The sequence below is a fragment of the Plectropomus leopardus genome, chromosome 3, assembly GCF_008729295.1.
Source record: "Plectropomus leopardus isolate mb chromosome 3, YSFRI_Pleo_2.0, whole genome shotgun sequence".
NCBI classification, from domain to species: domain Eukaryota; kingdom Metazoa; phylum Chordata; class Actinopteri; order Perciformes; family Serranidae; genus Plectropomus; species Plectropomus leopardus.
In genome coordinates, this window is record NC_056465.1 from 27,598,053 (window position 1) to 27,622,634 (window position 24,582).

The following is a 24,582-nucleotide window of genomic DNA, read 5'->3' on the forward strand; positions in this document are numbered from 1 at the left end:
TATAAAACTACACTTAAAGTAAACTCAAAAATAAGATATAAAGTGAACATAACTTAGTACTAATAGTGCTATTTACTCACCTCTGTCAAGGGAATTTTTAAATTGCAACAACTTCACAAAATGAAGTATATACATTTAAGTAAATAACAATCATAACTTAATACAAATAGTTTTTTTAACTTATTTTTTCAAGGCAATAGTTTAAGGTTGCAACAACTTCACAAATTGACATATATTAAATGACTTTGAAGTAATCATAACTTAGACTAATACGTTTTACAAGGCATTAGTTTTCCTAGATTTTATAAGTAAACTCAACTGATCATATTTGACAGTGTGCTGTGCCTCTTCAGGAGAATTTCAACTGGAAACCTGTTTTAAATTGTTTTTTGTTTTTCAAATTAAGAGGATGAATGAGTCGAGGTGATTTAGTTAAAGGAGCAGTGTGTACGATTTAGTGATACAATTTAATCTGCAGCCAGTTTAAGATTCTCCAAATGCCAAGCGTTGCCAAACTCCCAGTTAAGATTGCGTCAGTGTTCATCGTTAAAGAAGGTTTTCTCCAGAGGCTGAATCATCTGCAGTTTCTTCCTCTCCAAACCAAACTGACCCTGTGATTAAAATTGGTTAAACAAACTGAATTTGGCAATGTGTCAAGTTTAAAATCTGTGTTTTTTAATGCTGTTTGGCTCTTTGCAGAGGGGCTGTACACTACGGTAGCTGAAACAAATGTCCAAATGGTCCCATCTAGAGCTAGACTTTGGTTTGTCCGTTCTGGGCTACTGTGGAAAAATGCAGTGTAACATGGTGGACTCCATGAATAAGGACCCACTACCTCTATAGATATAAACAGCTCATTTTAAGGTAACAGAAGTATGACGATTCTTATTTTCAGATTATACACAAAAGAAATCATACTTGTATTTTATTTCTGACATATCACCTTAAATCTCACACACTAGACCTTTAAGTGATTGCTGACTAGAAATAGATTAGAGTATTCAATTGGAAAAGTCATTTGTGTTTGACAGCACTGCATGTTTATCACACGTCATCCCACTTTTTTTCTTACAGTAAAAAAAAAAAAGCTTACAACTAGACTGATGTACCTTTAGATGCTGGTCCAAGATTAAGACTTTTTCCCGTTTGGACCAACAGCTCCCCCTGCATGTAACTAACATTCACTGCATCTGTGCAGACATCCCTTAAAATCATGTGAAGACACATTTTGCTAGTTTCTCCTTGTGGAATCTATCCATGCATAGTTATGAGACAAAATCAGTTGTTTTGTGGTTTGTCTTTAAAGATATACTATGGGGTTTAAAGAAAAAAAACCAAACAAAAACAATGTACTTACTCAAAAAAGTAATCCCTATAAATCACTTATGACCCACAAGAAGTGTGTGACGGTGTATTTTTCTGGAGTGATTCTATCTGGATTCTCTTATTTTCTTATCTCTTTTAACCTTGGGAAGGGGCATTTCAAATCATTAGGTGTGTCTCTTTGCAATTTAAGAAAGCAAAATTTCACACATTCCCCTTTTGTTGTAAACATTTTCAGTGTGGTTTAATGAACATTTCAGAAAATACAAATATACTTCACAAATATATATATAATATTCTGACAACAAGTGAAACTGCTTGCCCATTCAACAACCCACCATTATTAATGTAAATTCAAACATGTAATTCTCACCCTTTCCAGTTTATTTTTTTCATGCATCCTAAATAACACTACGTACACATTCCCCACTCACCAAATGCCAAATGGCATTTATTGTAAACTAATAATTATGCTTGTCTTATTGGACAGGTCATAGGCCTGTCGGTAACTGCTGATACTACACGATAGGATTAGGATCAATCCAATTTGACTGAATTTAAGCAGTTCAAAGGATAAAATTACATTGCATCAATGAAATTCCTGAACTGTAAAAACCCTCCCACACTGTCACATAAATTTACATTCACAAACACTTATGTGCATGAATACACATATTCTACAGAATACATATATTCATAAAGAAGAGGCATGTAGACATGATCTGTGTGTGTGGTGTTTGTACCCTTGCCTTTACTTTCCTTGATATATCCACATGCTCTGTTGAATGGCACTGACTTGACCTAATACCACCGAGCCGGTCACGTGTCCCTCTATTGCAGGAATGAAAGCGTCTCCAGCTGGACTCTCCTCATAACTTCTCACTGACAAAGAATTAAAGCATGCAAAACAGACATACGTAGTGAATAAGTAGTGAATACATATACATATAGAAAAAAAGTGTCTAACCGCATCTTTTAAAGCATTAGCCCTTTGTGTCTCACAGTGCAGTGTTGCTCTGATGATGCGTCGTTGGCAGATTTACCGTCAATATTCTCTAAATGTTTTGGGTCCTTTTAGCTTTCTACACTCGCACTGCTGACTGCGACTTTAGGAGTGTTGATTGTGTTAATGATCTAATCTCTTGAAAGCACATCTCATGAACAGATAGCATTAATCAAGCTGAAACGAAATATTTACAGAAAACTTAATTTGTCAAGAGAATTTTTTGGTTGAATCCCAGTTGAACATGAGAAGTGGAATGTAACTAAGTAAATTTAGTCAAGTACTGTACTCAAGTAAGAATTTAAGGTACTTGTACTTTTCTTGAATATTTTCTTTTCATGTCTCTTTAGACTTGTACTCCACTACATTTCGGAGGGAAATATTGTACTTTTACTTCATTGCATTTATCTGACATCTTTAGTTGTTTAGAAATTAAGATTTTTACATAAAAAACATGAGAAGTTGATTAAATATGATAAAATAAAATATCAATGTATCAATTAGCAATTGTCCAAGAAAATCAATTCCTTTACTAGCTTGATAAACATTTGTTTTTTTCTATTACCTATTATTATTATTATTATTTAGATTAAACCTGAAATACTTTAAGTACATTTTACTGGTTACTTACTTTTACTTAAGTAACATTTTCAACATAGGCCTTTTAATTGATAGAGTATTTTCACAGTGTGGTATTTGTACTTTTACTTAAGTAGAGGAACTGCATACTTCTTCCACCACTGTTGAGCATTAAAGCGAGCAACCCTCACGAAAAAAAGTAAGAGAGATTCTGAATAAGAATACAAAAAATACTTTAGCACTAATAATGATGGTGAAACATTTAAAATCAGTTTAGCACATAGAATTATACATATCTGGTTTAACCTTATGCTTTGAAGGAAAATAGATTATTGTCTGCACACCCAGTCCTATGTTTAGACAGAAAAAGCAGAGTATCAGCAAACTGGATTATAGCTCCCAGCCTTGTTTTTGTCATGCTTCAACACCACCAGGTGGAGTGTTGGAGATATAAGTTACCTGTCCAGATGAGAGAGGACTTCGCAAAGCTGTGAGAGCAGTGCACGATGCTTGTGAGGGTTTCCTTCCAGTACTCCACTGAGACGGCTCAGGTATGAGTCAAGGTTCCCATGAGACGCTGTCTCACCTGTACCTGTTCAGAAAAGTCACGGAAGAATCAAATCCAGATTTCCTCCCAAGGTGAAATATAAAATCTACACATTGACACGGCAATCCAAATTGAAGCAGAATAAGTGTTCTGATGATAAGCATTGCACTGTTGGAGAGATGATGTTCTCATAAAACTAGGTCATCTATGCAGCGGCAAACCACTGACATTTTGAAATTGGAGCTATATGACCAGCGAAAAAGAGAAGTGGCTGTGGCTTTTGCTCAAGAGATAGAAAACCTACAACTACCAGAATGCACTGCAATGCACCAGACCAATCAACGCTGCCCCTGGTGGGTGATGTAACGCAAGCTCGACAGTCGGACACAATGGCGGCAGCCTTGTAACAGACAATCTTGTGTTACAGTTCAACGGTAAGCTAAAACAACGGTAAGTTTCTGAAAGGCTTTTTGGGCGAGAGATGGGCAACACAGCATTTTGTATTTGAGCTGCACTGCTTAGATTTACCATTTGATCTCAGGGTTTTAAGCCTCTGTTTTCACAATGAAGAAAACAGTAAGGCGCCCACTTCCTGTTCACAAACTTTCTCAAATACAGCTCAACAGTGGACTAAAATATGTCTCTGAAAACATTTTAGGCAATAAATGGATACAGCTGTAACAGAATCTTGGCTTCTATGTGATTAGCACATTTTAGTTTTACTGTTTTTACTGAGTTTGAGGGAGAGATAGAGGGGCAAATCTCTCTCTCGATTCATTATAATCGTTATGTCTGTTATGGAGGGCGATATAAAAATGTGCTAGTGCTTTCTATGGTTTGAGCAACAGCCCCAGAGCCAGCTCAAATCCACCGGATGACGCAAAACAAGTCATTTAGCAGATTTGAGCCGAGCAGGGAGATCTGGTAAAATAGAGGGAAGTTCATCACTTTTAACATTATCATTGCATTTATACTATAGGACTTAACAAAATACATCGAGCACCGAACTATAACCTGATAGAAGTTTGAGCTAATATCCGTCCGTCTCTATTCTTGCATTTCTCCCCTGACTAAACGTAGCTGCTGACCTGGCAGGGGGACTGAAGACAGACTGTTGACCAATGTGTGTTTGATGGCGAGCAAGTGTTGGTGAAGAGCCTGGGTACGCTTCTCGTCCAGCCCCAGTTCAGCCTCCAGGCGCTCTTTAGCGTTGTACATGTCCTTAATGTGCCTCTGGAGCACTGCATTCTGCTCCTCAAACTCAATGTTGGCCTTACGGAGCCGTCGCAACTCAGCCTCTCGAGCTGAAACAGCAAAAACAGAGATAAAACGGGATTTGATGGCGAGAGGAGTTTCTGACTTTCATGATGGAATTTTACTTGAATGCGTCAGAGGATCTGCTAAAACTAAACTGCCCAAGCTTTAATAACCAAACATGTTACACTGAGCCTGAGATACATCACAATGTTACCTTTGTTTTGATCGAGGAACTCCTCTGTGAAGATAGGGATGTCGAATCTGCTGAGGTCAGACGCCTAAAGGACACCATCAGCAAATACACAACTTAGCTGTTTGAAATTTATGTGAAAATGACAATGCAGAATATTCGGTGAGGAGATATGGATGTGTCATATACCTTTGATAAAGATGACTCTGAACTTGTGCTGATGATGACGGATGGAGCGTCTTCTGAAAGAGAAACACGTCTGTGCATATTACAGCTGACATGGCGCAAAGTAATGAAAAAAATATGCAGTATCTTACTATCTGCCTGTGATGTGGTGTATACCACATAAAAGACTTAAGTAATGCTATTTTTTCACCTTTTTTGATCCTCTTGTCCTGTATCTTGGCACTGGTGATCTGATAAGCCTCAGTCTGCTGATACTCCTTCAGTTCCTGGGCATACTGCATTTTCTCCCGCTCTGCTTCGTCCAGGTAGCGCTGTCAGTGCATAAATAATGTTGCGCTGCTTTACTGAGGGAAAAAAATTCCTGTCTTGTAAACGGACAAGTCCTAGATGATTTCAAACTTGGGCTGTCAAAAGATTATTTTAAAAAATGACGATTAATCGCCAATTTTCAAAAGTTAATCGCGTTTAATGACATTTTTGACCACGTTCCAAATGATATTATTTTGCATTTCAAAACAGTTTTGAAGTCCATATTAACAAGGTAAAGGTGTCTTGATTGAGAATAACATCAATGCAAATAAATTGATTTCATCGTGACTTTATTTTATTTTTTTTTAATCCGGTGTGGTCTTGTAAACCATGACTAAGAGGTAAGAGACAACTTCAGATTGCTTATTCTGTGAAATTCAGCGCTTGTTTTTTTAAAGGATTACACTGTTCCACAATGAGAAATATGCAAGCGTGCATGTACAAATGTGCAGCACATTTCACTGAAGTGCAAAACAAAACAAAAGTACTCCATGGCTCCATCAAATTTGACTTAAGTTTGACACCATGCCAACCTGAGGACGTCACCTAAACCTGAGTCCTCCATGATGTGGACTGATCTGCAGTCAGTTCCCACCCATTTAGCAAGCACTGCAGTTAACTTCTTCAATTCAGTTTCACCCACAGTCTCCAAAACAGTGCTTTGCCGGCTTTAGCGAGACAGTTACCTGCTGACGTCATTTTGATTCGCTGCACCTGTATGCTTTGTCAACTGAGACGACGAGAAGTTTTTTTTTAAGTGACATGAGCCGTTCAAAAGCATCACTGCGGCAGCGTGAAGCAGGAAGCTGTTGCAACAGCTTGACTACAAGTAAGGGTTCAGTCAAGGGACAAAATAGAATCACCTCATTTGTTTTTGTAAAAAGAAAAACAAAAAAAAACATGTTATGTTTGGACTTTAATTCAGGGCTCCTACATCTTAAGGCAAGTGCAATTTAAGTCTTTAGCATGTGGAAAGAAATTTAAGACCAATTTTACTGTAGCAAAGGCTGAAGAAAAAAAAATGCATGCACCAACATTAATTACTTAAGGTTAGGGGGACTTTTTATTTTAAAGCATGACTTTTTTTTAAGTTAACCATTATTTGAGGTTTTTTAACGCAATGACAGAAAAATCCACCTACAATGTCTAAGCATTTTTAAGAAATTTGAAAAATTGACTGAAGGCATTTTCGAGCAAATTAAGGCCCTATTTTTAGATTAAAAGATTCAATGCCTTTTTAAAAAATTTTAAGAATCCACGGGTACACTGCGATGCGATTAATGCATTAATACTGACAGTCCCATTTGAAACTGTTTAAAAAGCATGTTTTCAGAAATTGATCATGTAGGTCGTTTTATCATAAAAATGTTTGCCAGCACAAACATCTCACAACCATTGAGCTGGAAAACACCACTGATGAGAAATATCTTAAAAAATAAAATCAAACAGCAGGATTCGATGTCTGCAACAACGTTCTGAGAGTAAAAAGACGGATGATGATGCTCCTTGCAGCAATGGCACCTGTTATTACCAGCCCAACCGTCCCATTTACAAATCATCCTAAAATATCCCGTCATAACAGTAACATGTTTTACAGAAAATATTCAGTAGACAACACATTAACATGCATGCCTACAAAAATTTAAAAATTACCTGTTTGTCATTCGGGGCTAATCGTGTCCACTCTGCTCCAAGTCTCTTGGTGATTTCTGGGAAAGGTAAGTCAGGGTATCTGGCCCGCATATGTTCTCGGCGTTCATTCAGGAAGCGGACGTAACCTGTTACTGGTGCCTTGGGGCCATTTGGTAGCACCTTCTTTCTTTTCTTTCCCTTTGGCCAGCCTCGCTTCTTTGGCTGCAGAGAGGGGCAACAACACTCCCGTGAAGGCTCTTCACTCATCTCTGCTACTCCTGCTTGCTCAGTAGGCAACTTTCATAAGTACAAACTAAGGCTGCAGCTAACAATTTACTACCGATAACAATTAAGACGCAGATTATACATTATACATATATATATTTCGGCATCTGTGTAGACCCTCACATCAACTAAGGAGAAACTCCCCGCAAAAAATCCCTATAATGAGGGGAAAAAATGGCAGAAACCTCAGGAAGAGCGGCTGAGGAGAGATCCCTCTTCCAAGACAGACAGATGTACAATAGATGTCGTAAAAAACAATTACATTAGTCGAGTTGATGACAAAATGATATAAAGGAAAGAGAGAGAGAGAGAAAAAAGAGAGGGAGGAAGGGGGAGTACACAGCAACAATAACGGTAACAATAACATCACATATACAATAATAGTAGACAGTAAAATTAATAAACATCATTTAAGATAATATGTAATATTACAAAGATTGACTGTGTGTGGCACAGCACGACACCAGAGACGGCGGATGCCAAGGAGGCTGCCTGTTTGCTTTCTGTAATACAATATCCCCTTTTGCAGTAAATTTGCGACTTCATTCTTGTAAAAATACGACTTTTTAATAAAAAATTCAAGACTTCATTTTAGTAATATTCTGACTTTATTCTTATAAAATAAGTATTTTTTCACATAAAATTATTTTGCGAAATTATGTTACGAACTTATTCTCATTAAATTCCTATTTTTTTCTGGTAAAATTACTCTTTTACTCTTGTGATATTATGTGTTTGTTCTCATTAAATTACAAGTTTTTTTTTTATAAAATTACGCCTTTAGTGTTATGATATTACAAGTTTATTTTCATTAAATTACGACTCTTTTTCTGGTAAAATTACTCTTTACTTTTGTGATATTACGTGTTTATTCTGATTAAATTAAGAGTTTTTTTCTTGTAAAATTATGTCTCTAGTCTTGTGATATTACAAGTTTATTTTCCATAAATTATGACTTTTTCTGGTAAAATTATTCTTTACTCTTGTGATATAACGTGTTCATTCTCATTAAATTCCTATTTTTTTCTGGTTAAATTACATCTTTAGTCTTGTGATATTACAAGTTTATTTTCATTAAATTATGACTTTTTTTCTCGAAAATTACGTGTTTAGTCTTGTGATATTACAAGCTTTTTACATTAAATTGCGACTTTTTTCTGGCAAAATTACTCTTCACTCTTGTGATATAACTTGTTCATTCTCATTAAATTCTGATTTTTTTTCTTGTAAAATTGTCTTTAGTCTTGTGTGATTTACAAGTTTATTTTCATTAAATTATGACTCTTTTCTGGTAAAATTATTCTCTTTACTGTGATATAACGTGTTCATTCTCATTAAATTCTGAGTTTTTTTCTTGTAAAATTACTCTTTTACTCTTGTGATATTACAAGTTTATTTTCATTAAATTATTCTTGACTTTTTCTTGTGTATTAAAGTTTATTCTTTACTTTTTTCTTGTGTCTTTAGTCTTGTGATATTACAAGCTTATTTACATTAAATTCCGACTTTTTTCTTGTAAAATTACTCTTCACTCTTGTGATATTACGTGTTCATTCTCATTAAATTCTTAGTTTTTTTCTTGTAAAATTACTCTTTACTCTTGTGATATTACAAGCTTATTTACATTAAATTGCGACTTTTTTTCTGGCAAAATTACTCTTCACTCTTGTGATATAACGTGTTCATTCTCATTAAATTCTGAGTTTTTTTCTTGTAAAACTGTCTTTAGTCTTGTGATATTACAGGTTTATTTACATTAAATTACTCTTTATTCTCGTGTTATTACGAGTTCACTCTGGTAAATGCAGTAGTATTTGGCAGTACTCACCTCGTCCTGTGGCTGATCTGCTGAATGTGAAGCTTTGGGCTGCTGTGATGCTTCACTCTGCTCTTGTTTGATCCCTCCCATGATCTCCGTCCGCGACTGTAACAGTGCAGATATATGTCAATCCGGTTATGTTATATCGTGTAAAGATATATGTGCGCTATAATATGGGAAAAGTCGTTAAAACAAATTTGAGCCACAGTGAACGCCTGCGCTGTTTTTCTCGCAGGGACGCCGTTTTTTAAGCTAACCTGACTGTTAGCAGTTATGTGCGGCTAACTGTTCACACACAACACAACGGACAATATCCACACAAAAAGCTCATCGAAACTGCTCACTCTTTACGACGAAAAGTGGACATGTAATCGCGCATACAATCGTGTTAACTTTCTCCGGACAATGGCAGTTTTATCAAATTATTTCTACTTTTTTTTGATAAACGTCTTTTTACTCACCCGATAATGATTCCCTCGGCTAAACAGGAAGAGAAATCATCCTGCCATCTGATTGGTCGACACGAAGAGTTCTGATTGGCTGGTCGGACCTAACCCCTCCCAAAAGGTAGTGGGGAGGAAGAGAAGAATAAAATTAAAGAGTAGGTGAAGTACAAGTACCTCGAATTGTACTTAAGTACAGTACTTGAGTAATTGTTACGTAATTACTTTTGCCTTCCACCGTCACTCATAAATTTAACCATTTATGAAATTACAGAAACTAATAAACAACTGAAAACGGGATTATCCTTATTCTTCCTTTTTTGAAACCTAAGCAAATTGCCTTGATTTCTTTCAAAAATACGGGAAAAGGTCAACAAAAGAATAAAAACAAAATCGAGAAATTACGAAAAAGTACAAGAAAATATCATGAAAATTGGTACATTTAAATAAATTAAAGTAATTTAAAAAAAAAAAAAGACAAAGGAAAATGCCAAACATAAAAAAGATAGTGATCTGGGAAAGTGTTAAAAATATATATGAATTTTGTAACATAATTTTAAATATCTAGTTATGATAAATATAAATGTAGTTTTTCTTCCTATTTGTTTCCCATACATTTTCCCCATCTTTTAAATATCAGTTTCCTAAATGTGTTTTTTTCTCAGTGTGTAGGACATTTCTTAGATGCTCATTGCCTTTTTCCCATGTTTTTGAAAGAAACTGCACCAATATGATCAGGGTTTGACATTTTGAATAACAGTGAAAGGCATCTAAAGGCACAATAAAAGTGATGTTGAAGACTGAACTGAGACCCCTCTGATTTTCGTTCACTATAGCCTATTTAAGTCATCTCTATTCTACTGTCCTTTTCTTTTACAACGTTTAATGTTTTTTTTTTTGTTTCAACAAATGTTATAAATATTATAGTGATAAAATCAAAGGATCTATTATTTTCCCCAAACGTTCTTTTGGCAAAATATAATGCCAACAAATACAGATTTAGTAATTGTAGACCTTAGTTTATTACATTTAAAATGAAATCAAGCAATACAGAAAACTACTGTCTCCTTATATATATATATATATATATATATATATACACACACACACACACACACATATATATATATATATATAAAGTATCCATCTATAGTATAACTATTGTTTTCTGTGATCGTTAGTTACTACAGTATGTAACTACATGGTTGTATCCGAAATGGTAATCTCCTTAAATGTATTAACAGTAAACCTCTCCCTAATTTCACTCAGTCACTTTCCCCGCGCATGCACGGTCCACGTGCTTAAATGGTACTTAACTACCACTGGATATTTGTCAAGTGAGCAATATCAACACAATGCGGCGCACTGCATTATGGGATTGTGCGTGGTGACTTCCCGGATAATACACGGATAATACATCCATGGTGCAACGCGGGTGCAACACCATGTTTTACTACATCCATGAACACAATGGACACGACTTTTTTGTTCTATCGAGGGATTTTTGAATACACTATGAAATGGTTCGCTTTCATATTTGGGATTCTGACATTTAAATAAAATGATACACAGTAAATACAGAGCACAGTATCGTAAACAGTGAGCGCGTTTATTTCACGTTTGGGACAAAGTTTAGAGTAGTTCAGTGTTAGCTGCCCTCCACTGGTCACACTGAGCAACTGCAACAAAACTTTAGATAAAGCCGGACTCAGTGCAACCTTGTGGCAAAGTACATTAAATAAATAAATAAACAACAGAAAATATCATTAAATAATAACGTCATTGATGTGTAAACACGATTGGCTTTTCTCTAATTCTTGTCATTCTTCTCATAATAACCTTTGCAGTGCTGGAATGTAACTAAGTACATTTATTCAAGTACTGTACATTAGTGTGATTTAGTCGTACATGTACTTTACTTGAGTATTATATTTTAAATGCTACTTTATACTTTTACACCGCATTTCAGAGGTCGCTTCCTTTGTCCGACAGCTTTAGTTACTTTACAAATTAGGATTTTTTTGCATTAAAAAAAAAAAAAAATATATATATAAAAATAAATATATATATATATATATATATATATATATTAATAATAATCAGGAGTTTTGGGGGTGCTATTTTAAATATTGTTTATAATTTAGAGATTTTGTTTTTTCTTAAATAACTTTGAGTTTGGGAGTGTTTTTTCTGTTTTAAAAAAATATTTTTGTTTTTTTTGGGGGGTTGTCTTTTTGATTTTTCTAAGTTTTAGGTGTTATCTTTTTTATAATTTAGATATTTTTCCCCCTTTTTTTGTTTAAAATACTTTTCTGTGTTGTGTACTCTTACTTTTCATATTTTAAGTACATTTTCCTGATTTTACTTTTTTACTTAAGTGCAATTTTCAATACAGGACTGTTACTTGTGACATAGTATAACTGAATATTTGTAACTGAATATTTCCATTGACAGATGTTGAATTAAAACACATACAAGTACATGGCAGTGGCATTTTTACCCATCTATTCGATATACAGCTACACAGCATACGTGGATTACTGGTTTCACAATGTGCCTTTTTCATATCCACAATTCGAATTGTAATGAACTAGATCCAAACCTCTTATACGACAACTCAGTGTGAAACAGAAGATCGAAAACAATAGAGACCCAGAGTATCTCAAAGACCACCTTTCTGAGGTTGAGGGCACCAAACTAGAGCCAGTCAAGTTCAGCAACAACATGGGTATCTTTGTTTTTTCAGGTTCTGTGTTATCAGAAAATCGAATCACTGAGTTACCATCACAATTCCTGTTAAATGACCCAATATTTTTGTAATGGTTTAGAGTGTTTTATTGATGCTATTTATGTATATGCATTAAAAAAGGCAACAACCAATGATTGTTTTCGATCAATAAAATGGAAAAAAAGAAAAATACCTATCTCAGTTTTGCAGAAGCTTTGGGTGAAGTCTCTATTTTGATTTTTTTTTTTTTTTAACTTATTCTTTTATTTATTTCAGGCACAGATTTATAAACACACAATAGGAGATGCCTTTTCACATAATTACACTTGTTGGAGTGTCCATTTTGTATTTTAATCGACAAAAATGAAGATACTCAGTTTACAGTGACATAAAACCTGAAGCACGCTGAACCTGGAGCAGAAGGGGACATGTCAGGATGCTGTTTGTGGATTACAGCTCAGCTTTCAGCACCATTGCAGGCTGGTCAGAAAACTGCAGGATCTTGGTCTCAGTAACCAAAAATAAAAATAAATAAATAATTGTGTGGATCTACTAGTAACCTAATTGTTTGTAGTTGTCTACTTGTAGGGTCTCTGCCTGGTCAGAGAATAATGTCCAGTAACGAGTCCTAAAACCTGGGAAAGACCATTTCAGTACCGTGTTTCCCTCGTCGCAAAGTTAACAGGTTTTTTTGAATGTTTTTGGTTTAGATGCCTGAAATAAGATCTGTGGTTAACACAAGCTTACGAGAATTTCATGTTTTGATCTACGACATAAAATATGTCAGTAAATAACCAACTTGTGGACTTTAAAACCTTTATGTGTCTTTAAAACGGCGGTTGCTAACAAATGGCTAAATGAGACGACAGAACTTCACCATGCCGAACACGGTTTTACAGCCTTTTTGCAGCATTAAGTTATGCAGCCAAAGTGTAAGTTTATGGCCTTACGTTTGCTTTTATACTTCTGGTGATTGTAGTTAAGTTACAAAAATCCTCCAAGTGGTGTTCATTTGTGAATTAATGTTTGCCACAAGTCTTACTTTCTGAAATGATCCGAAATCCAATGGAAAAATCTCACGGAATAATTTTTGATTAGGGAACCATGGTGACGCCTATTTCTGCGTTGGCCTACATAAAAACATCACGTGCCAGGAAAGACAAGAATGGTTATTTATTTCTAGGTTTTAAGACTCATTCCTGGAGAACTCTATGTAATTTTTGTGGGACTTGTTTTATTCCTGACATGTTTCATGTAAAATGTGTATTTTTTTTGTTAGACATCTATTAAAAATAAATACACTTAAGAGTGGAAAACACCTTGTAAACCATGGACACACACCAACAGTGAAAATCATTTCATAAACTCCAATATGGAAAGCAAAAGCACCTTCCACAAATACAAAAGATTTGTAAACAGAAATACTCTGTAAATACAGTAGAGGTTGCAAATACACAATACGTGGAAACGTGTGAATAAATATCTTACCAACATTTAAAAGGCATTTGGGAATCTCAAATCTACACTTTGGAGAGAAATAGTTTGCCTGTCTAAATAAACATCTATTATTCCACATTAAAAAATAAGGGCACGCAGTCGGAGCATTTTTTAAATGATCAATATCTGTTATTTATGAAATTTTGTATTTGCAGCCATTTAATGTAAGTTAAAGATTTTATTAACTTTATTTTGTGTTTGTGGAAGAGCTTTTTTGTTAAATACCCAGTACATTTATTTTATGTATGTGCATGTCTCTAATATTTATTGAATATTTTCTGAGTAAGTTTTTGCATTTGTGGAGGGTGTTTAATATAATTGTCAATTTGCTCACAAATACTGCGACAAATGTATCTCCATATAATTTTGATAAGTGACGGCAGTGACGCTCTTCTCACTGAAAAGCAGTGCATTTCCTGTGACTTCATAAAAAAAATCGTTTTGCCAGTTATGCATTTAATATAAAGCTGTAGATGTTCAGTTTGCATCAGTAGCAAAATAAGAGCACTCCAGATATTTAGCATCGACTATGAAACTTTTCTTGTAAAACATCTGGTACAACCAAACGTGTTGTCACAAGTTTATGAACCTGTGGGAAAATGTCCTCACTGTGGCATCCCTAGATGCTGCCACAGACTTTATTTAAGCAGCGCTTTGAAAAGAGTTTTACCTGCTTATCCCAATAAAAAAACAAAAAGACAAGAAGCCTTGACCATTAGTTTTTATTTTCTTTTATTTATCGTTTACAATTTTTGTAGGTGTTTATTCATTATTGTCGATCCTTTTGGCAAACATTAGTGCTCACTGTGTTCTGTACAGTCCAGTTCCACAATGTTGACTTAAAATTTATTGGGTAGGGAGGAATGAGGCAAGAGCCAAGTGGGGTGTCAGGTGTTTACAATTTGTCCAGGTAGTTGTCCAGGGCTGGAACACCTTCCTTGAGACCCTTACGCTTGCGTGTCTCCATGACAACCGTACCAGGCTTGGTTGCGACATCAAGTGGGTCTCCGCTGAGGATCTGCCAATGGTCGAACACACACTGTGGGAAGGCCTGGCCACCAGTGTTGGAACGAAGGTCAGCTGTGAAACCTGGGAATGGACAGAGCAAAGTATTCTTTAATACCTTCCTGCGAAGCGTTTAACATTATGGGCAAAAAGGGTTGCAGGAAGCCATAGTGCAGGAATCACAAATGCCACATTTATTATCCTCTTTGGTCAGATTAGGAGTTTTCAATATCATTTGACCAAGTACGTTATCTGGGTATGGCACTAAAAAAAAAAACAAAAAAAAAAAAAACAGCCAATGTTAACATTAATGTTCGGCATGTGCATGATAAACCCATTGGTTTAATCAAACTTAAAAAACGTCCCACTACGATGAGCATATTACTTTCCCCTGGTGGAAAAAACAAACATCTTTTGCTGCCTAAAGTATATCTAGTTTTTAGTTCAGGTAGTTATGCACCTGGTGCTCTAAAAAATAAGCACCTTGTGTTTCAGTGACGTTATGGTGGATCCATGTAAGGCTAACAAATTTAAGTCAACTTGCACAATCCAACTGAAAATTGACACGAAGCACAAAAAAGCAGCGTTTCTAGTTGAACTCAATTCTGCTGAGATCATTCCAAGTCTGATAAAACCTGCATTTACTAGAGTGCAAGTTTTGCACACTTGGATACATTAGACTAAATCTAAATAACAGAATCAGGTTGGGGAAAAAGACAACAAGCAATAGCTTGAAACTGCCATTTAGGCAGCTCTGCTCAGAACACCGCCTCTCACTGAAAAATGACTTACCGAATGACTCCATGACAGGCAGGTAAGCCTTGGTGACATACATAGGTGTTCCCACAACTTGGCACTCCTCAAACACATGCCCACGCCTCCTGTTCAGTACACCGTAAATTCCACCAATTGCACACTCAGGACACTGTAAAGTAGATAGGAGATACTGAGTCAACCAGGCTGCACTTAGCACTTGTGAAATGACAATGCAATGCATTTAGGAACTAATAATTCTGATAAATGTCTGTCAATGTAACATAGCCACTGTGCCTCGCCAAGCCTAGATATATTTGTGGAAAGAGAACAAACCAAGTACAGATTACATCTCCAGAGGCACTTACCTGGATCTCCACCAGGTACACGGGCTCCATTATTCTGGGTTCGGCTGTGAGCTCACATGCGTACAGAACTCTGCGAGCTGTGGGAATAATCTGACCACCACCACGGTGAATAGCATCGGCATGCAGAGTCACATCATGGACGTCGAAGCGAATGGCGCGCATGTTCTCTTCACAGAGAACACCCTAAGACAAAAATGAGACACCAAATGCTTTTAAATACACATATCCAGAAAAAGAACAAAATTACTTTTTAAACAAACAACGTGACGACATTCTATGTGAACTTGACACCGTTTAGGCTGAGTGCAATTAACAGCCAAATCTTGCCTTCTTTTGAGCCCCTTACCTCCTTTACTGCCCACTGGAAGCCAGCCACAACACTGTCCTTGATCTCATTAAGGTACTGCACTCCCTTGGTAACATCCACCAAAAGGTTGGGGCCAGTTCCATCGGGTCCAAAGCACCAGATCTTTCTGGCTTCACCGACATCCCACTCGTACTTGTCAGCAAGGTAGCGGGCTCGGGCCTTCATTTCCTGACGAGATGACACCTCACCCTTTTCGATGTCCTCTGCCAGTCCATCCTCGAAGGGCCTGGCCTTCATGAACAGACGGTTGTGCTTGTTGGGCGACTTTGACAGACACATAACACTTGATTCTTCGCTAACAGTCTCCCTGTAGGACACCACTGGATCAGATTTCTAAAAAAGAAAACAACAGGTTTCAATGCATGAAAGTTTGCCTCTAGGGATGGTAACCAAATGACATATTTCGCTCTTATCGATGACATTTTTGATTGATTTTAATTACCTTGAGTGGAATGCCAGCGTGATCCTCCTCCAGATCCTTCAGACAGATCTCCAGATGCAGCTCTCCAGCTCCAGCAACAATGTGTTCTCCAGACTCCTCAATGATGCACTGCACCATGGGATCAGACTTGGACAGACGCTTCAGACCCTCAACCAGCTTAGGCAGGTCGGCAGGGTTTTTGACTTCCACAGCAACTCTGACCACAGGGCTGACACTGAACTTCATCACTTTCATGTTGTGTGCTTGCTCATAGGTGGTGATTGTTCCAGTCTTGACGAGGAACTGGTCCACTCCAACCAGACCCACAATGTTACCACATGGCACATCTTCAATGGGCTCAACGTAACGACCCATCATCAAGATGGTCCTGGAAAAGAGCAATGTGCGTCACTGGTAAATAATATTGCCAAAAATTCAAATGCGATCATGATCTAATAAGTGACTTCACATAATTGATACAAACACACATCACTGTGCAATATTTGCCAATACCAACCTCTGAATCGGCTTCAAATACAGGTCATCCTTCTTTCCAGGGACAAAGTTTGGTCCCATAATGCGCACTTTCAGGCCAGTGGAGACACACCCAGAGAACACGCGACCGAATGCATAGAAGCGACCCTTGTCATTGGTGGGGACCATCTTTGAGATGTACACCATCAAAGGAGCCTTAGGGTCACAGTTCTTGATACCTGATTTAAAAAAAAAGAGGTGACAAATCAGTTTGAGACTATGATTGAGTTCTGCTACAAAAATCCAGCCACATATGGCTTTATTGCCAAGGGCTCACAACATTCAGTTGCTTTAATTACAAATGTGAAATAAATCCATTTCATACCCATGGCAGCATCATCATCTACAGGTCCCTCATAGAGCAGGTCGCAGCGGTACCTCTGAGCAGTGACAGGGGAAGGCAGATGGATGGTGATCATTTGCAGCAGGGCTTCTCCGGCAGGCAGCCAGCGGCGCATCACAGCCTTCAGGAGAGGCTTGCCCTCCTTTTCCTTGTCATCAGCATCCAACTTGATATCCAACTTCTGGATCAGCTTGGCAGTTTCCTCCTTATTGAAGTTCATGATGGCAGCAAACACCTAAAAAAGAAATTCATTTCATTAGTGGCCAGCATTTAACATGACTGTGCTGAGGGCGTCAAAGTAAGTCCTTGTGCTCTGCTCAGAGTGAAGGTAATCATCACTGGTTACTCAGGTCAAAGTGAAGAATATTCAATCATCACTTGCAGGCTCACAGACTAACTGGTACATTCTGCTTAACATTTACAGATACTGATTTTTTTTGTTTTTTACTGCACTGTACTGCAACCATATATCTATAAAAATCAGTAGTGTTACCTTGAAGATGGGATCCAGGACAAGAGCAACAAAGGTGCGAGAGTGCTTGGTACCATCAGCTCCAGTAGCAGACTTAAGGAACTTTCCAGCGGTAGAATCAAAGTACCTTGAGTAATAGATAAGGTATAAAAGACTTAGCAACACAGTAGTCAGATACATAGCTATATCAAACACAGAACCATGTTCTGTGCTTAAGTAAAAATAGTTTAACACAAGTCACTTTCCATGTGTGCCCCCTGGCACGCACCTAAACTGGCAATCAAGACTCACCTATCACCCCACAGCTTCTTCATCATGTCTTCCACCTTCTTGGCATGCTCAGCTGGTGTCATTTGAGTTTGGCCCTTGGCAGCAAACTTGGCTGCATACATCTCAGCAAACTGCTTCAGGGTGAAAGCCCAGCCATGGAGTCCAGAACCAAACCCAACGGTACCGTGGGTTGGGTCGACCTTTGAGTGTTGACAACAGGGAACATATGGACTTCAGTACATTTAGGAGATTTTTCAGGTAATGTTTTACTTGCTGATTTTATTTTGGACACAAAAATACATGTGTCTGCTCAGGAGCTGAATCCTCCAGATTCTTTCAAAGTTGGGGAAAATGTACTGCCCAGAAGCCACAATGAACTAAAAGTGTGAAAACTGACTAAATGATGTTGGCTCGATATTACCATCCATATTTGGCACTCACCTGGAGGTTGCCCATGGGTCCATTTTCCTCATCTCCGTAAGTGGAAATGATGACATTGACTGACTCAACAATGCGCTGGAAAGTCTGGTAAAGGTCTTCAGGTTCAAGCTGCAACTCCAGCAAGGCACGGTCCATCTTGTTCATCATCAGAACTGGCTTGATACGCTCACCAATGGCCTGACGGAGCACTGTCTCAGTTTGCACACAAACACCTAGCAGGAAAAAATATTGAGTATTGAGTTTATGAAGGACACTGCTATTATTTTCTTAGCAAATCTGCAATTGTCTTCATGTAGCACGTGCATTTTAGTATAAGAAAACCCTTTTAAGCAAAATGTTGCACTTTTAATCTGATCAAGTAGTCTTGTTTTATTTTATATGCCTGAAAAAAAAGTTGTGATTAGCACTATGAACGTTTGTTTAATGTAGTCACACTGGCGTCCACTGTGTTTTTCTTTTCTTGGGGACTCAGAATAAATGTGCTAGTGAAAAATGGAAAATCTATAATTTCCTTACCAGACACACAATCCACTACAACAAGGGCTCCGTCAGTGACACGGAGAGCAGCAGTCACTTCAGAGGAGAAGTCAACGTGTCCTGGTGAGTCAATCAGGTTGATCAAGAAACCAGTGCCATCCTTGGTCTGCTTTATGAAGGCCAAGTCATTTTCGGACAGCTCGTAGTAAAGGGAGATGGCGCTGTAAGGCGGGACAGATTGTTAAAGTCAGATGACAAATGTGACAACTCAAGTGTCACTCAAAAGCAACCTGACTGAAGAAAAAAAAAAATCTAACTAATATGATCCAACTATGAATCCATAGTTGACATACAAAAATACGATTAAATAAATCTAAGTGTAGTAAATAATCAAGCTAGTATAGAATGTAATTAACATAGCTACACTCTGCAAATGCATTTTAATTCCATTTTCTTGGAAATATGTATCTGGAAAAAAAAACCCTGAAGTAAACAATCATCTTAAATAAAGCAACCCCATAATACCGACTTTCACCCCGCGCTTAGAGTTCAACCTCTCCATTATGCATTCCCTGTTATTCAACATCACTATTAGATTTTATCCAAGTTCAACACAAACACACACAGTGAAAACAATATTTTATTGCTTTAGGATATGTCAAAACACAAGCACAATGGATCATTAAACAGTTGCCCTGGATCAGGATGTCCATGTTGATTCATTATGGATGTGCAGGCAACACACAAGAGCATGATGTCAGCGTCTGTGCTACCTCTTACTTCTCAGTTAGTTGTGGTGACTTCAAATATTAGAAATAAAACTGCAATATATTGTTGCCCTTGTCAAAATTGTTAAAACATTTTATTGTACATCCAGCAGGCAACTAAAAAGACCAAACACATCTAGTTGAAAGCCAACTTTTAATGAAAATAAAGAAGGAAGGAGACAGTTACGGAGTGCAGTTGGAAATATGACAAGATGCTTACGTTGACTTGATGGTGATGCATCGCTCCTGTTCATCTTTGCGCGTGTCGGTGAAACGGGTCTCTCCAGCACGAGCTGAGGCAATGATGCCAGCCTTTGATACCAGCGAGTCTGTCAAAGTTGATTTTCCATGATCGACGTGCGCAATCACGGACATGTTACGGATGTTGGCCTTTTTGTCCATGATGGCACGGATCTGGTCGATGGTAAAGTTCACCTGAGAGAGAGAACAGTTACAGACAAATCACATAATTGCACACGCAGCAAACGACCATCGCATAAAATGCACAGGTCGATTGATGTTAATATTTCTTTGGACTACTGTTACGCTTTTTACAAAATTGTCAATACATGTCACGTAGCAGTGACTGCGCACGGCGTATCTATAACCGCTGCTGACTCAACGATTGCTCTGCACTTGCTCTCAGGGCGTTATGCGCCATCATTGCCACTGACGTAAATGTTTAGACTATTTTTTTTCCCCACAACCACTTGTCTGTATTAAGCAATACACTCAGAGATTAGCAATATGTCTTGACTACATGGACAACACAACCAAAGAAACGTTGTTAAAAGACATATTCAACCATGTCGCACCCGGCATAATATTGGCGTCAATAGGCCACGTGTACAGACTATGAGACTGTGCTAAATGCTAGCATTAGCTTGAAAGCTAAAGTAATGGACAGGCCGGGCAACGCAAAATGCCGGCAAATGATTCCCCCGGCTGCCTGTGACTGACGTTATATAATCCTGGCCATAACCCAAGCACACACGAAAACCAAATATTATCCAGAAACGTGTGCCATTTCAGCCTCTGTTAGTTTATAACGATATTGACGAATATTTCCGGCGAATAACCGCTGGCGCCATAGACAGAGCTGCTGTGGTTAGCCAGCTCAACACCGCCGTGTCATGTCGCGTCAGCCATTTCTACATACACAAAAAAGGCTGGGCCGGCACCCTACCACCGAAAGCTGTCATAATATGTATGTTACACTCAGACGCAGCAACAAAACCTCAGTAAAACTACTCAGAGCTGTTTTTTAAGATTCTGTCTGGCTCGGTTGAACCAACGGTAACTGATGACAGAACGGCTGCCATTTTGATCAAAGCACAATTCACTGCGTTAACATTTAGGTGGCGTAGCATCCGTAAAATACTCATTGGGATTCTCATATTTACGCCAATGACACATTGCCTGTCAAGTAACCGATTATTAACTATAAGATTAGAAATAAACTCACCATTTTGACGGATGGTTTTGGATCCGCTTCGTGGCGAAAAGAGAGGAAAATGTACACTGCCCACCTCACTCGGGCTCAGGCAGGGAAGAGACTGCTGATGTCAGAAGGGGGGGTTTTATAGTTTGTGCGTCATGCTCGTGCGTCTGTACGTACTAACGCTACGCTCATGCCAGTGCGGTAAGGCTGAGGCTCATGAACCACTACCTGCCTGCTAATGCGGGTTATTTAAACCCCGTGAGACCTGAGGGAATTGACCTCATCATTAATATAATGGATAATTTAGGAAAAAATGACCCTGCAAGTAATTAGTAAAAAGCAACAGGAAAATCACTCGAAAATGAGCACACACAAAACAAAAGAGAAATGGAAAAAAAACAAAACATCAACAAACAAAAACAAGGCAAAGTTTTGGAAAAAACTGAAAAATAAATGTAATTATCTTATAATACCTAATTATGAATTCAATAATTATTCTCTTGTAATTATTTTCTAATATTTTTTCCCTCTCTCTTGTCTCTCTGTCTTTTGTAAATTATATTCAGTTCCTTTTTTTGTCTGATTTTCCTAATTTTTCAATTTTCAGAATTTCTCTTGTCAACTTGCTGTTACCTTTTTTAGCCATGTATTCAGAAGAAATCAAACAAACTTGTTCAGGTTTCAAAGTTTCAACACTTGTGAAAGTTGTCCAAACGTAACACAAGAAACCTTTGGCGATCCAGGCTTCAAAGAGTTAAAATATTTTATTTATTTCACAAAGCGTGTAGGCCTACAATAGATGCACTTTTTGCAATTGTGAAGGAGAAATTATTGAACATGTTTTTGTAGATTGTTATATGTAACCTCCTTTTGGCTTGATTTACAAAGACACTTTTCAAAACTGTTTTAAAAAGATGTCCCACCAACAAAATTAGGTTCATTAAAAAAAAAATCCCAATTTCTCATCTGATGTACGTGATTGATTTACTATGTTGTTGATATGATTATTATTTTGGAAAAGTATGATATACATAAAATGATTTGGCTCAAAAACCTACCATCCTTTGATATTTTAGAGATACTGATTTTAAAATATATTTCACAACAATTAAACATTTAAAACTCAGATTTATATTGGCAAACCAATTTGATTATTTAGACATTTCAATTTACCTCCATCTTTGTAGCACACCCTGAAGGTTTTTATTTTATGCTTGTTTTTTTTATTTCCTCTATTTCATTTACTATGCAACTGACTTTATTTATTATTATTAAATATCTTTAAACTGCTATTTTGAAAATATCTAATGCAGATATATTAGATGTAGTCCTGTGCTGTTGTATTAACTCCAATATGAATTAGTGCCTGTGCCTTAGTACAATTTTGAAGCACATGTACTTTCCTTAAGTAACTCTATTTTATACTACTTCCACCAGGCAAACAATAGACTACTTTAGACTGCTTTATAGGTCTACTTCCACCCCTCTATATTTATCCACACACTGAGGAAATTCACTTGTTACAGCAGCTCAATGCAACATCAAACATATAATAAAAAGTATAAAAAGGTGGAAATAAAACACAAAAAAATATAGAAAAGGAAATATAGATATAAAAAATAAGATCTGAATCTAAAAACTGTCACAGTCTATATACACTATTGCAAGGGAAATAATAGGTAACTTTGGTTATTCGTTCTTTTTAGATTCATACCCAAAATCAACAAAAAATCTTTATGTATCGTAGATGATACCAAGAAATACAAAATGCCCCGAACTATCAGCTGCGACATTGAACTGGTGCCTATATATGAATGCATCACAAATAAAATAATCCAATAACATAAAGTTTTTAATATTATAAGTATTACAATGAGTCATTCTGCATACTTAGTATTTTTAGTTCTTGTACATAAAGTTTATTTTTATGCTAATACTTATGCACTTTTATTTGAGTTAAAGTTGTTATGTTTTCCACCACTTCAGAATGTTGACTTCTGATTGCAGCATTTAAAGATTAGACAGAAAAGCTTTTTTGTTTTTCATTTGGTCTGAATCCTAATACACAGTTTGTGCAATACAACAAATCAAGCATGACATGACATGGCATGTAATCCCTGGCGAAAAGGGCAAACAAAAACAGGAATATTATGTAACCACATAAAATCTGACATGATTATAATTGTAAAGTAAGTGTAAAATAATTACTAAGAAATATTGTTGTTGATGTGTTGAAGATATTTTATCCTTCCCCACTCCAAACTGAAAGTCTTCCCCCAAATTTTGCATGTCATTTTATACAGGACAGTAATAATATTTATAATAATAATTATAATAATAAGAACAGACTTTATTCATATAGCACCTTTTATATAAGAAATGCAGCCCAACCTGCTTTACAAGAAATGAATTAAATTCACTAAGTGCTTTACATCAAAACACATAAAATACCTGCATGTAAAAAAAAAAAAAAAAATCACAATAGAATACATAGAATACATCTTCAAATGGATAAAATCCACTTGATAAGCAAGTAAAAGTAAGAAAAATTAAAGATAAAAAATTAGTGCACAGTAGACATTTTTTTCTTAAAGTGGTTGAACAGATAATCAAAATGTGACAACAGCCATCAACCTTTGTGCTTGTGATAAATACTAGTAACATATGTGTGTGTGTATGTGTGTGTGTATATTATATCTATCTATCTATCTAATATAGATATATATATATATATATATATATATATATATATATATATATAATGGTTGGAGTGTTGTGTAGAGTCCTGTGTGTAGATTCCAGCATTAACTGATTAACTGATGTAGAAAAAGGACAAGGTTTGTGTCATGCTGCCTTATTATTTAATCCCAGCAGATGGTGCCCTAGCTTCACTCCCAGAATCTCCATGAAACAAAGGTAACTCTCAGCTCTGTTATGGAGATTATTATTTCACCCTTAGCGGTGATTGCACTCACAGGGTTAATGTTACTTTTTTTCAATAATGTAACGTAAACCCATTTATGTCTCCTTTAATCATGCTGGAATTTATGCGCCATTAGTCTTCAATAAACCCACCCCAACTAAAAGCCTCTTCTGTTGAATTTAATGAATTCTGTGTACATTTC

General features: G+C 36.7%; 2 protein-coding genes and 1 non-coding gene across 4 annotated transcripts; all 3 read right to left on the reverse strand.

Moving 5' to 3' along the window:
• Window positions 1–1,546: 1,546 nt before the first annotated feature.
• hmg20b (high mobility group 20B) lies at window positions 1,547–9,665 on the reverse strand. Of its 2 annotated transcripts, none has more exons than XM_042516806.1 (9): window positions 9,592–9,665; window positions 9,140–9,235; window positions 7,048–7,248; window positions 5,276–5,396; window positions 5,089–5,138; window positions 4,924–4,987; window positions 4,541–4,756; window positions 3,365–3,497; window positions 1,547–2,205 (listed from the first exon to the last, which is right to left on the reverse strand). In XM_042516806.1, the coding sequence occupies exons 2-9, from the start codon at window positions 9,218–9,220 to the stop codon at window positions 2,193–2,195; spliced, it is 879 nt and encodes a 292-aa protein (XP_042372740.1). In that variant the 5' UTR covers window positions 9,221–9,235; window positions 9,592–9,665; the 3' UTR covers window positions 1,547–2,192. The 2 variants fall into 2 exon arrangements, with proteins under 2 accessions (XP_042372740.1, XP_042372732.1); XM_042516798.1 differs by having other exon boundaries at window positions 5,089–5,141.
• Window positions 9,666–14,513: 4,848 nt separating this feature from the next.
• Window positions 14,514–21,585, reverse strand: LOC121939042 (elongation factor 2). Its single transcript, XM_042482186.1, has 13 exons — window positions 21,482–21,585; window positions 20,237–20,451; window positions 19,289–19,470; window positions 18,773–18,984; window positions 18,353–18,531; window positions 18,083–18,188; window positions 17,572–17,824; window positions 17,230–17,425; window positions 16,734–17,100; window positions 16,271–16,624; window positions 15,925–16,107; window positions 15,596–15,728; window positions 14,514–14,887 (listed from the first exon to the last, which is right to left on the reverse strand). The coding sequence occupies exons 1-13, from the start codon at window positions 21,482–21,484 to the stop codon at window positions 14,694–14,696; spliced, it is 2,577 nt and encodes an 858-aa protein (XP_042338120.1). The 5' UTR covers window positions 21,485–21,585; the 3' UTR covers window positions 14,514–14,693.
• Window positions 17,905–17,971, reverse strand: LOC121941439. Its single transcript, XR_006105750.1, has one exon. It is a non-coding gene; the product is annotated as a small nucleolar RNA SNORD37 (small nucleolar RNA).
• Window positions 21,586–24,582: the final 2,997 nt, after the last annotated feature.